This window comes from Falco biarmicus, chromosome 6 (assembly GCF_023638135.1).
Source record: "Falco biarmicus isolate bFalBia1 chromosome 6, bFalBia1.pri, whole genome shotgun sequence".
Lineage (NCBI taxonomy): Eukaryota > Metazoa > Chordata > Aves > Falconiformes > Falconidae > Falco > Falco biarmicus.
The window spans coordinates 34,029,236-34,042,473 of NC_079293.1; the positions used below are offsets into that span (position 1 = coordinate 34,029,236).

The 13,238-nt window shown below is 37.7% G+C and overlaps 1 protein-coding gene across 6 annotated transcripts in view; it reads right to left on the reverse strand.

The window, feature by feature from the left end:
• The window catches only part of WDR35 (WD repeat domain 35), a 51,053-nt gene extending 39,868 nt beyond the window's left edge, over positions 1-11,185 (reverse strand). For 2 of the 6 annotated variants that reach the window (XM_056343911.1, XM_056343909.1), the window contains exons 1-9: positions 10,985-11,185; positions 10,228-10,345; positions 9,408-9,479; positions 7,222-7,314; positions 5,663-5,791; positions 5,313-5,446; positions 3,716-3,881; positions 3,475-3,620; positions 1,407-1,532 (exon numbers count right to left, since the gene is read on the reverse strand). In XM_056343911.1, the coding sequence (XP_056199886.1) occupies positions 1,407-1,532; positions 3,475-3,620; positions 3,716-3,881; positions 5,313-5,446; positions 5,663-5,791; positions 7,222-7,314; positions 9,408-9,479; positions 10,228-10,345; positions 10,985-11,008 (1,008 nt within the window). In that variant the 5' untranslated portion in view covers positions 11,009-11,185. The remainder of the gene's footprint in view (positions 1-1,406; positions 1,533-3,474; positions 3,621-3,715; positions 3,882-5,312; positions 5,447-5,662; positions 5,792-7,221; positions 7,315-9,407; positions 9,480-10,227; positions 10,346-10,984) is intronic. The other 4 variants (XM_056343905.1, XM_056343906.1, XM_056343907.1 and 1 more) reach the window with 4 other exon arrangements.
• Between the last annotated feature and the right edge of the window lie 2,053 nt (positions 11,186-13,238).

The following is a 13,238-nucleotide window of genomic DNA, read 5'->3' on the forward strand; positions in this document are numbered from 1 at the left end:
TGATACTAACACTTCATCTCCAGGTCATTAATTCCAATCCAGTTTAAGTTAATGACAGTTTTGAATCACTACCATTTAATGACTGACACCTTTTACAGTATCTAGTTCCTAAAATGGAGTTACAGATATAATCACAAAGAACATAGTGGTAGCAATGTGTATTATTTATGGAAGGACAACACACCATAAAAATATTTGACATTGAAACAAGTATACTACTAACAGGTTAAGTGTTTATTTACTGCATAAATGAACAAATTTGAGCACATATTTTTCCACTATAAATATACAAAAAGGAGAGGGAAAAAAGTAACAAAGAGCAGTTTCTAAAACTAAAGTTTCAAAATCTTATTCATTTGCAAACTGCCAGATCCTGAAATACACATGGTCTCATAGATACTGATGAGTTTAAGAAACAGCAACAGGCCTCTCTTACAGCTGTTACATGTTTCCCAGAATAAACATTAGGTAGCATTTCCTGCAAGACTAATTACCAGCTCTAATTTCCAAAGTCTTTTCCAGCAGATTTACAACAAACAATTTGAGACTGCTTCTAACAGATTCGTGATTTTAACTCCCTGACCAATGACTTTTCACAACCAAGAGGAAGAATACATTTCAATATAGCAGCAGTATGTTCCTCATGTTACACACTCACTCTCTTTAATCACAGTAGTTACACACTGATGATTAAAAAACATACCTTGTGTTGGAAAAAAAAGGTACACAATACTGTACACTTAACAGTAATCGCTATTTTTTTTAAACTGTAAATTTACAGTTAAATAGTCCTAACTAAAAAAAAACAAAACAAAACACAAAAAACACCCATACAGTAGACAAGATCATTATTTAGAATTAGCTCAATACATATTTGTAAAAGGTATGTTGGAAACTGAAATATAAGTAGGAAGAACAGTTATCAGGTTGCATTCATTACTGCTGCTCAAGGTTCTACACAAACACTCCTGCTTTAAACTAGTAATTCACTACCAAAAAAAAAAAAAAAGGCAGTAAAAGTAAGGCTCAAGCAATTCCCATTGTATTGCTTAGCCCACTCAGTATAACCAAACAGCAATGAAAACACTGGAGCCTTACCTACATGACAGCCTCAATTACTACCAAATTTAGAATCATGCCCAATTCTGTTAATATTAACAAAGCTCACATTTCCCTATTACGAAAATAAAATCACAAATTCATTATAAAAGCAATGGCTAAGTCATTCCATCACCAAAACAGACACACATATTCTACTAAAACTTCAGCTCAGTAGTGTTAGTCAAGTAGCAACCATAAGTTAAGCACTGATTTATGTATTAGAGAAAGCTACTTTTTCAACTCATTCAGAAAGAGAGTAAGAGGAAACCTGTATTAATACAGTTAGGTGCCACATTACTACATACCTTGTAATCTGGACGAATGTTTGCAAAATATATGTAAGAATCAACAGCTAGTGCAATTTTCAGTCCACTTCCCTCCCAAGACAAGGCAGATACCTGTTTGCCAGGAACTTTCAGTGTGCGCAAATGCTTGTTTAAAACAAGGAAAGAAAGAGTTCTGAATTTATCATAGGAAAACCACCCTAAAAATACATAAACAGTTCCAATAGTTGATAAAAACCAAACATAGAACTTCTTTACAGTACCCCATAATGACTCCAAATTACAATACACGTACAAACAAACAGGGATCTATTTAACACGCATTACCATAAAACTGCTTTTGCCTCAATTCTTTTTTTGTCAGACAGAAAAAACTAAACCACCTCAGCGACAGCTTAGAAAAATAATAGATGAAGAATGACAGTACAAGCATTTTTTCCTTTGGTTGACAATTTGAATCACCTTTTTAATTTCAGTAGCTACTAAAATAAACACAGTAATAGTACTGATATCTGACATGCCTCAGAAGTTTCATTTATGTTGGAAGTGTATTAGTCAGTTGATGTATAACACCCTTAACTACAGCTGTTAGTTTAAACAAAAGCATATAGCTAATCTATGCCAAGAGCATACAATGAATTAACCGCATAGGTACACAAATTGCAGTGAGGCAACAGACATTTTCCTCTTCTCTATTCCCTTTCATAAAAAAGTCTACAAAAGGCAGTTACATGTCTATTTACAATTAACAGCTAGCAAAGAAATAAGCTTTCCCTCTTTTTTGTATCTTTATTTTGCTGTAGAATTTGAACACAACAATTGGAAAAAATGTTTTCAAAAACTATAACCTTAGTCCCACAGAGCACTTGTTTGCGGGAAACTTTTTGTTTGCCAATAATATAGACATATGTAATAAAGGATACATTAATCTACTATTTACTGCAAAATTTTGAATAATCTTAGGCTTTAAAAGAATACAATATTTTACTCAGCAGAACACCAATACTTATGCTTAAATCTAACTTTCCTTTTGAGGGCATAACTTTGTGCCTAAACAAAGTTTAGTTTGTGCCTAAACTACCTTTTTCATGCCTTTGATCCGATGTAAATATTAAGTCCCAATGCTGGTCACACATTTCTCAAAAGATACCATCTTCCAAAAAGTTAAGCCTGTACCTGAATATCAGAACTAGTACAAAACAACTCTAAACACTGAAGAATTTACTTCTAAACACTAGATACAGAGTCTGGAACCCCTATTTCAGTTGATCTGAAGCAGCAACCAGAGACATAACTATTGCCCAAAGTCTTCAGTTCCATTTAATTCTTTCAACTAAGGGAAAATCTACAGATGATGTTGCATCTTAACCCCTTTCGCAGCACAGGTCACAGCAATATGCTTACCACAGATACCCCCAGAGCCAACCAGTACTTCCTCTGTACAAGGGACAAACTTTCTCACACTCAGATACGTAAAACTAACTTACTGATTTCCTGATATATGCCTAGGAGGGAAAGTGAAATTATCTGAAATTACCTTGCAAGGCAAGAGTAGCACCATGAACAGAAATGTATAGGAAAGCGGTCTTTTAACATTTACAAGACAATATGCCCAACAGACAAATGAAGATTAGAAACAGTATTTTCTGAGGTTTCTGAGCCGTTGCTTTTACTGGTACCAGAAGCTGTTTCTCAGTTTTACTGATGCCATAAAAATAGAGGGGAACATTCACTGTATTTGATACCCAGAGGTTAAGTTAGCATCTTACCTGCTGCCTAAGCATTCCAAATCGCTTACTGACTATAGTCTGAACTGAGGTATCCGAGTTAGATGTTCCAAGTTAGACACTATACATATCCCATCACTTTGCAATTGGGTTCTCGCACTGGCCACTAACTTGCGGTTCTAAAAGGGTACCTGGTCCCGTGTCATCTTTCAAGATCCAGGTAGATATCCTAGATACCTTAGAGCACATTAAACACACTAAACACCTACATTTTGGCATCCAAACTCCACCAGTAATGACCATACAGACAAAACATTCTAAGATTAAAAAAAACATTTAATATATATATTGAATATTTTTACCTCACCAAACGGAGTATAGAACTGCACAATGTTTACATCTTTTTCTTGAGAAGTTGCTTTTAGGGACCCTGCCACCGCCAATACGCTTCCACAGTGGTTCCACTGAATACATACTATATTCATACCAGTGTCAATCAAAACAGGATCTAGTTTTTAAGAAATAAACATCAAGAATATAAACACAAGTAGATGTTTTGGATCAAGAGTAGTTCAGTAATTAGCACACACATTTTGTACCTACTCTGGTCATTCTCATCTCTCATTATCTGGCATCTTCCATTGTCATAACAGACAGCAAGACAAGGACAATCTGGTTCAATGTAGCCTTCTGTACCATGATACCAGTGTATTCCAGCAATACTGAATGCTCCAGTTAAGTTCACCAAACAACTCAGTTTCATTTTCACCTAGACAAGAATGGTTAATCATTTAAAGTCATATACAAAATGTTATTTAGAAGAACAATTTATCTCTCTACTGATACCTTGCAGAAGACAAGATGTCTATGGAAAAAATTTTTCCTGTCCCAAGAAAAAATCTTCACACTTTCAAAATTTTAAGAGTTTGAAAGAATTCCTTATTCACAGACAGATCAGACAAACGAAAACATGTATTTTAACTACTAAGAAGTACTTTAACGTTGGTGTTTTCATTCTTTGAAAAGTAACTTAAAACCACAGAAAACGAAACAAACCCAAACAAACAAGAAGTCCCCACCACATGCACATAAGGAACCCCACTGGCACTTTGCAAAAAACAAAAATAATTTCAAACCATTCCTGGCCAAAAGATTTAAAAAAAAAAAAAAAAAATCTTTGTCAGCTTTTTCTTGATAGAAGTGTCTTAAAAAAATATATAAAAATAATTGTAAAAAATAAGTGTCTGAACTAGAACACCAATTAAGGTAAGTTTACTTTTTTAATAATTAGCCCTGTACATCTGGTAACACAGGTAAGGGCTTTTTCTGAAAGAGTGCACCTGGATCACTTCTAGAAGGGCTACCAGGTAAATTATGGAAGGGGGGTGGGAGCACGGTGGGGCAGAGCACAACCATATATATTGTTGATAAAGGGGGATGGGGGGGGGGCGGGCAGGGAAGTGACAACTTACTTAAAGAATTTCACTGATTTACAGCACATGCTGGAAATGCCATGACTCACACAGTGGTAAGAAAGATAGATACAGTGGGGAAGGTAAAGAAAAGAAAACAGGAAGGCAAAGGGACACAGGGAAAGAAAATTCACCATAATAGGCATCTAAAAAGTTAAGAATATGGTTCCAGTTATGTTGCTCTTTTCAAAGATAGTGGTTTAGTTCTGTTTAGCATTTTGTCATAGTCATAGTCCAATACTCCAAGTAAGCAGATAAAAATAAATAACTAAACCAAAGTTGTAGGAATGCAGCAATATTATAATCACTTCCTTTCATTTTTCCACTTATCAGGTTTTCTCTGAAGCACGTAACATTCCTTATGGAATAAAGAATGACAGAGGCAATAAGAAAATAAACTATTGCTTTAGTCTAAAAAGCATGCTAGTCCTTTTAACATGAATTTAATTTAATTAGTATCACCAAATGTATTTTTACAATTTCAGTAACTATTGCAAGGCAAAAAGGCATTAGTTGATGCAATATTCATTTAGCTCCCAAGAAAGAAATAACTATATTAAAAAGTTGCAGCTGCATAAAACTTGAGCAACAACTTCATGCACAAGACCCTGTCCAGTTCTCAGTACTGAAATCCACCAACTAAACAAACAAACATGAAATAAATTAAGAGGAAGTAAGGATTTATGCTTGCTGAAGTTAATACCTTTATTATACCACCATGAACTTACAATAAAATTTCCCTGATTGTCATAAATGTGAATCTCTCCATTTGCCATTCCAAAGAGTAAGACTTTGCTATCAGAGGACCAGGCCACGTGGCACAGGTGAGTACCTTTCAAGTCTTTTCCCCAAATGCGATTGCCTGTAATAGAACACCGACTGTACTTAATAAACATACTACAAAATCAAAAATAGGATGCAAGTTACCAATGTAAAAAATAAAACAGCTTAAGCAAGTCAAAGCAACAATTAAAAAGTAACTATCAATTGTATTTATCTAGAGAAACAGAGCCACTATGTACATAATACTGAAAACAAAAGCTATGTAACACCACAATTAGTAGAGCTTAAATTTTACCATCCACTGATCCAACAATCACAGCTCCATCTTCATATACAATACAAATCTTTTGTCCATCAGCATTCCAGCTCATACTTCGAACAACAGATTTATTTCTATTGTTAATCATCTCTTCATACCAAGCACCTATTGGTAGTGAATGAAAAACTGAGTTATACTTCTGATTTGATAATCCTCTAGTGGAGTCAAGGTATATGCTAATCACTGAACTCAAAGAGAAAAATTACTCTCTAATTAGAAAGATACGCAAATAGGACTGTAATGAGATTTCTTAGCAATATGAATTCCTGACGTTGTTTTAAAAAAGCCCAAATACAGCACACAAAGTTTATGAGTTACCAAGCAATCAAATTTGGTCTTCAATGAAACAAGAGAAACCTGGGCTGCTTATAAGTAAACGTGAGACAGTAGGTTACATACGACTCTGCAGTGTCATATACAACAAAGAGCTACAGTAGCAGTAAGTTTTGGAAAGGAATTAAAAACAACATTCTGCCCTTCCCATAAAACTCTAGCAAGACTATGCTACAGTGTCCCCCAGACTACACAGATGTAATTGTTGTGAAACCTAGTGTTCAGGTGTGAGCTACTTTCAGAGACAGGAGCCAAAGACAGGAGAGACCCTACAGGAAGAGATCTGTGCTTGCGTAATCTCAGAACTGGCAAGAATACACTAGGAAACATAAATGGAGGGAAGAACAGTCTTTGATAGGAATACATATTAAATAATTTACTGGTTCTTTTCCAAAATTAAGAGATTATTTCTGTGACAGTAGCCACCACATATCAGGCAGAAAGATCAATCAAGTGATATTCTTTATTCTTGAAATGAGAATCTGAGCTGAGATTTTATTTCTTTCCATTTTTCATTAAACAAAAATCCCCAAGAGAAAAAGAAAACCCTTTACTTTCATTCCCATATGTTGGAAAGTGTGTAATTTCCCTGTGAGGTTTGCTGGCTTTCAAATGAATTTAAACATACCAGAGAAGTATACGGATGTGTGAAAAGGTCAAGAACAATAAAAGCCAATTACAGCAATACACTGGTTAGTCGTAATGGTTCACTGCCTTAATTAAACATTTCTAGAGATTGTTTTTATGAAAGTATTTAATTGATGTTCTAAGCAGGGTTGCTAAGTTCTTGTAGTTTTACAAACATGTCTATGCTTCATGTACTTTGCAGAAGTATTTAAATATTACAAAGATATCCAGAACAGAACCTACACAAAGAAGCACTGCTTCCTGGGTATTTTTTGTTCAATATACTATATTCTTCCAAGGGAGGAACACAGATAATAAATTTAGAGCAGTTTACCAAGCATATGGCTAAGGTAGCTCTGGAGGACAAATGTCTTTTCATATGTAACTACACTATGAAAAATGTAGACAAGTATTACAATAAAAACTTGGAAATTGTTTTAAATCTATTTTGAGCCTTACAGTCTGCAAACTAAGAAGTCTGAAAAACAGTTAAAAAATTGCTGAAAAGGAAAATATGAAAATGTTTTTTACAAGATGGAATATTATCCCCATCTCAAATTTAATCTGTAGAATACCTTTATACAGCATCCACACAATGATGAGTCCATTTTGATCACTAGTAGTCAGTTTTTGATACTGTTCATTCCATGTCACCACTTGCACGGAACCTAGAAAATGATATAACTTTTTTTTTTATTTACATCATTTAAATACATTAATAAAAACCACCACATCCAGCTTAATCAACCTGGAGCCTATCAGAAATCTGCACTGCTGACTTTGATTTAGTTTTAGGCATTCTTCCTGTATCACTCATTTCTTCTTTCAAAATTCAGCTAATGGGCTCCTTTTGCTTCCGTATTCACCCACTTGAGTAACATCCTCTCCAAATTCTGTTCAGAATGTTCCTTCAGTACATAAACCCCAAATCACAGTTTTGCGATTTCTGACGGCCTCTGACACATTAATCTGGGAAGCTGACAAAACTTGTCGTTAAGTTTTGTTTCTTCCTTCCTCTTACTAACTTGATCTTCAGTAGGGTTGCACTTCTAAAACAAAATCTCCCAATCACCAAGAACAGCACTCTACAATCAATTCCTTCAGACCATGAAGTCTCATATGGGATCCTACTCATACATATTTGACTTGAAACATCCAAACTGTTTCTATGCAGCATCTTATTTAATCAGTTCAACACTGAATTGCCAACTTCAAGCATCACATTCTTTCATGCCCTCACCACTAGCCATCCATTTCCTCTGAGTTTTTTCCATTTTTTCAGCATTTCCATCATTTATCAACAGATGCGATCAAAGATATCCTGAATGAATTTTTCAAAGTAACAGTAATCTACTTCAGAATTGAAGACGTCTGTTCAAAGTATCCACTAAATCAACTTGTCACAATTAATTTTTTAGATCATTTTTAACCAGGTCCCTAAAAATAACCTGACTGTTGGCAGGTTTCAACTGCAAATCCTCAGTAAAAAAACATTTTGTCAAATAGCATAAGGATTTTACCATTCTCTTCATATCCCATTATCCATAGATGGTGACAACATTTCTCACATGAGAGTTTAATTCCTCCCCATCCAATTTCCCTGCATTCAATTTTTACTTTCACACACTATCCTTCTCTAGCCTGTTTTCTAACCTCTCTAAACTTTGTCTGTATACTATACTGCAGTCTATGTATATACACATTCTGTAATTTGTCAATAAATGGAAAATGAAGATATATTTAAGACAGAAATCAGGTTTACTGAACTACCTTTGATTTCTTCAGAAGGGAATGTAAAGCTACCATAACATATAAGCAAATCTTACAGACACTATAAAAAAAAAGGCTTATCCACATGTATCACTAGAAAAAACAAGGCTTTTAGTCTCATTTCTGATTTAACCTATTGTACAGAGTTTAAAACTTTGTATATACAGTGTATACAGTGTAAAAGAAAATTGTTCTTTTTTTTTAAACCACAGTAGAACATCATTGTTTAACTCAGCAATTCCAGCATCAACTGCTCATTAGTTTAGCTTTTCTCTTCTGCTATAAAGCACTCTTTATCTGTCATCTACCAAAGCAGTATGTGAACAAATGTATAATGATCTTTTATGTAAATACCTAAAAATATATTCTAGTCCCATGCAACTAAGTAGCATTTCCAGATTAACCATGCTGAAGTCTGAGATAACAATTACTATACCAGTAGCACTGCCTGATTTTTTTTTAAAAAAAGGTCCCTCTGTAATATAACACATACAATAGCATCATCCACTGAAACAGAAACCAGTATTTCCTTCTCAGGATAATAATTGGGAAGCAAATAATTTGGAAAAAGCAAGGCCTGATGTAAATACAAAACAAGTTACACTGTAATTTCAAAGTTCACAGACTTAATCTTGCAAAATACATAAGCAAACTTTAAATTGTAACAGGCAGAGCAGAGCTTGGTTTATGCAGCTTCCATTCCATGTCACACATACAGTATCAGCCAGGAGAACTGAGGTAAGGCTAAGTAAGTTTCATTCTCAACCCAGTAATTCACTGTCAAATCATGAAAGATTTACTGTAGGTCTTTCATCAGATAACTTCGTAAAAATAGATAGCCAAGCTGTTATATACCTGAGTTGAATATTGATAATCTTTATTTCAAGCTTATAATAAAAAGATACAGCAAAATTATTCTATCAACTTCACAAAATCTTGTATTTTTTCTTTATTCTAATCAAAAGTATTTTAAATGCTCAAATACACTTACCACTATGACCTTCAAGAGTTTGATTCACAGAAAGATTGCTGGGAGCTGCAAGTCCCTTTATTTTTGCTTCATCTAAAAATAACAAAAATAGCTACAAAATAATTCTAATAAAGCATACATACTACTGTGCCTCTATCAATACTGCACATCTAATCACTATTTACACAGATAAAATTATTCACCTATAAGTAAATTCTAACCACAGGATTAATTTTCCACCCCTCAATTCAACATGTTTGCTAGTCATACCATACTCAACCAAGTTCATATGTTCTTTATGGCCTAGCGTTTTTTCAAGAAAAAAACAACAAAACAAACAAAAAACCCACAACAACTATGGCTATCACATTTTGTTACCTTCAGAATAAGGTTTAAAAGGTTTTGAAAATATACTGGATTTTACTTTTCTTGGAACATATTTATATAAAAGTAAAAAACCCCAGAGCTTACTCCCTAAAATAATGAAGATGGTAGAGAACATCCAAACAAAATTAAGAAATAACAAAATCAGTTCAAAAATAAACTGGAAGCCTATACAAACAAGAAAGAAATATGCCCTGAAAAGAAGCAGCACTGAAGAATACTTCAGGAGATACAACAGGTTGACAAACTACATGTGTGCCATGTAAGACAAGCTGGAAGAAAAGTGTTCAAAAGAAAGTGACAGCACATTTGATGTTTATACAAATGTATGTACAGATTTAAAATATACACAATATAAAATATTGTCAAGTAACTTGTGGAAGTACTTATGCTTTCTGAAGTATGGTGGGTTTTGTTCTTAAAAAAACCAAACCAAAACAAAACAACCCTCATTTACCTGTCTGTGTTTCCAATTTTAAAACTTTGAGTAATCCATCCTCTCCACCACAGGCTATGAAGCCTTGATCCTTATTCCAGGAAATACATCTTAATCGAACATTACCAGGAATTGCAATCTATAAAAGAAATATTTTGTTTCCCTACACAGTTGTAAGAATCATGTTTTATTTTAAAATACTCTATTAGAAACACCTCAAAGACACCTATGATAGCACACAAGATAAAATTATTTCTTCAGCACATGCAAAAAGGGACAGAAGACAATTAAAGCTACAAGCACTAGTGACACCGTGCAACACAACACTTGCAAAAATGGAAATTAACGCATGCACTAAGTAATAAGAGGGCATCTTCAAAGGTGTGCACGGAAGTGCAACAAAACAGGTGAGAGGTATCACGCAGCGCGCAGGGCTTTGCCACGAGCTGGTCTCCAGTTGGAATTATGTCCAAGGTCTCCTGGGGGGTGCAGTTGCTCAGGAGCCAGCTGAAGACCAACGAAACCCCAAGCCCCAAACCCAGGCCGAGAGGGAGCGAGAAGGGCAGAGCAGGGCACGCTCCGGGCAGGGACCAAGCCCACGGCCGCCCACCAGCGCTAGCGGAGCCGCAGCAGCCGCAGGCAGCGGGAGGGAGCCCCCAGGGTTCCCTCAGCGCCCCGAGGCGCCGGCCGAAGCGGGCAGGGGGAGCGGGGATCTCCGCCTGCCCTAGGGCTGCCTGCCCCCCCACCACCGCGACTTTCCGCCGTGCCCCGGGAGCACCTTCTTGCAGAGGTAGATGAACATCCCGGCGGAGCGAGGCGGGACGCACACGGCGCCTCACGGCAGCGCGGCGCAGCGGGCCCAGCGCGGCCTCCTCGCTAACCGCGTCACCCTGGCAACCGCCGCCGGAAGCCCGCCCGGGCCGCGCGCTCCGCTGTTTCCGGCAGCGGGAGACGAGAGACGCCATTAACGCGCCGCCACCCGCCCCACGACATCAGGCGCTAGCGCTGCCGCTGCTTTGGGCCGGGGCCGAGCCCTGCCCCCACCCCCTGAGGCGCCGGCTGAGGCGGCGGCAGCGCCGGGGGCACCGTGGCGGCCTGCGCAGGCCGCTGCCAGCCGCCGGCGGGTGGGCCCCTGAGCTGGGAGGTGGGCTGGGGGCTTGCCCGCCCCGCCACAGCCATTGACGGTCGTACTCCAGTTGGGTAGAAGGCACTTGGTAATTCGTTAATAAAGCGCACTCTGCTTTTACATGTAGGAAAACCTTGAAGCTTGCGAATCCCAAAGTGTTTGCACATAGTGTTTTCAGTGGTGTAGCTCACATCAAAACGTCCACAGAGTTATCCCAGCCGCAGGGCTGCCCCAGGCCTTGCTGTTACCTGAGGTAACTGGTGGCTGTGGCTGAGGCCACAGGTGTTGGATACCATTCCCGATCCTGGGAAGGTGCTGCCTGCACCCACTGCCAGGTCTGGTCAGTCAGTTCCTCACGTACACAGATGAATAATGCCTTGGTTCAGGGGGTTAGAGAGGGTGGGCAAGCCCCATGGCTACTCTTACAAAGCTCTTGGACACTGAGCAGTGTAGGAAGCAGGGGAAGGATCAAGCCTGGATTTGTGCCCACATGAGGGGTGCGGAGGGCTTCAGGAGCAGCCTGGCTCTGCAGCACTGACTCCGGGCTAGGTTGGACCCAGCTGCAAAAGAAATATTTTCATACCAAAGCTGTTTTGTAGCTGATTGACAGAAAAGGGGAACATGGGAGATGTACAGAAGACAGTCGGTCCCGTGTCTTCTGCATCGTGCTGTAAAAACTCACCTGCCTGACATGGGAGAAATAGAAGTGCCATGTCTCCCAGGCCATCCTCCTCATTTTCCTACTGGCTAAGCACTCTACAGTGCAATTATCCACAACACAAACACTGAAATATAAGCAATTTGTTCAATATCAAAGGAGGATCATGACAAACCCAAGTTGTGAAACCTGCATCTTGTCAAGTTTAGTGCTGTTCCCCTCTTCTCAGAGAGGCTATCTGGAAACACAGAGAAATAGAATCAGCCACAGGTTATCATCACATCATTTTTTTGAAGTTACTGAACATGCAACAGTGAGGAGCACTGGACATCCAGCTTTTTGACTGATGCCAACTTAGAAGCACATACATGAGATAGACCCATAACACAAAGCTGGTTGAACCCCTGTAAGCATTTTAGAGCTGAATAAGACAGCTAAAAGTAATTTGGCAAATGCCTGTGGCCAGGCACTTGGACTAGTTGATCATTGTAGGTCCCTTCCAACTGAAATATTCCACTCTATTCTATTCTATTCTACTCTATTCAGAACAAAAATAAATCTAAAATACCGTGCAAAAGACGAAATTTTGGGTTTTTTTCATAACCATTCTCTACATTAAAGTTCTACTGCCCCAATAATTAAAACAGCATAATTACTCATTCCATATCAACAAGTACATAAAATGTTCAGTGAATAGGACATACTGGTATGTTCTATTTTAAAGAAATCGCTTATATGACCTTGGAATTTTGCCTGGTGCTCACAAACAGAAAGTGAGACAAGATAATTGCTCAGAGGAATTGAACACTCATTTGCAACATAAAATGGAGCTATGACTACTAATGCATGAAACAAAGCCTGGCCAGCTAACAGCTTGCAAGACACATCTGGCCTGCAGGACAATTTTCCACTATCATATAAAATCATACTTCTTATCTGACAGCTGGCTTTAATGTAAATGGGACTGTTGTCATCCACTCCCAATTGCCAAGAAGTTGAAAAGTCTTGCATTAGATATACAACTTGTTTATTCTTACCAATTATGGAGGCCAAGGCATACTTCTGGCCCTATAAATCCTGGTATAATACCCGTGTCTAAGCAGAGGATGTGAAAGTAAGCAAAGTGCTGAATATAAAACTCCATGACTTACAGAAAAAATATGCATACATAGCACTTTGAGGAAGCAAGTGTAGCATAGCTAGGTTGGCCCATGCTAACTTTAATTGAACTACAGCAAATTAATATCA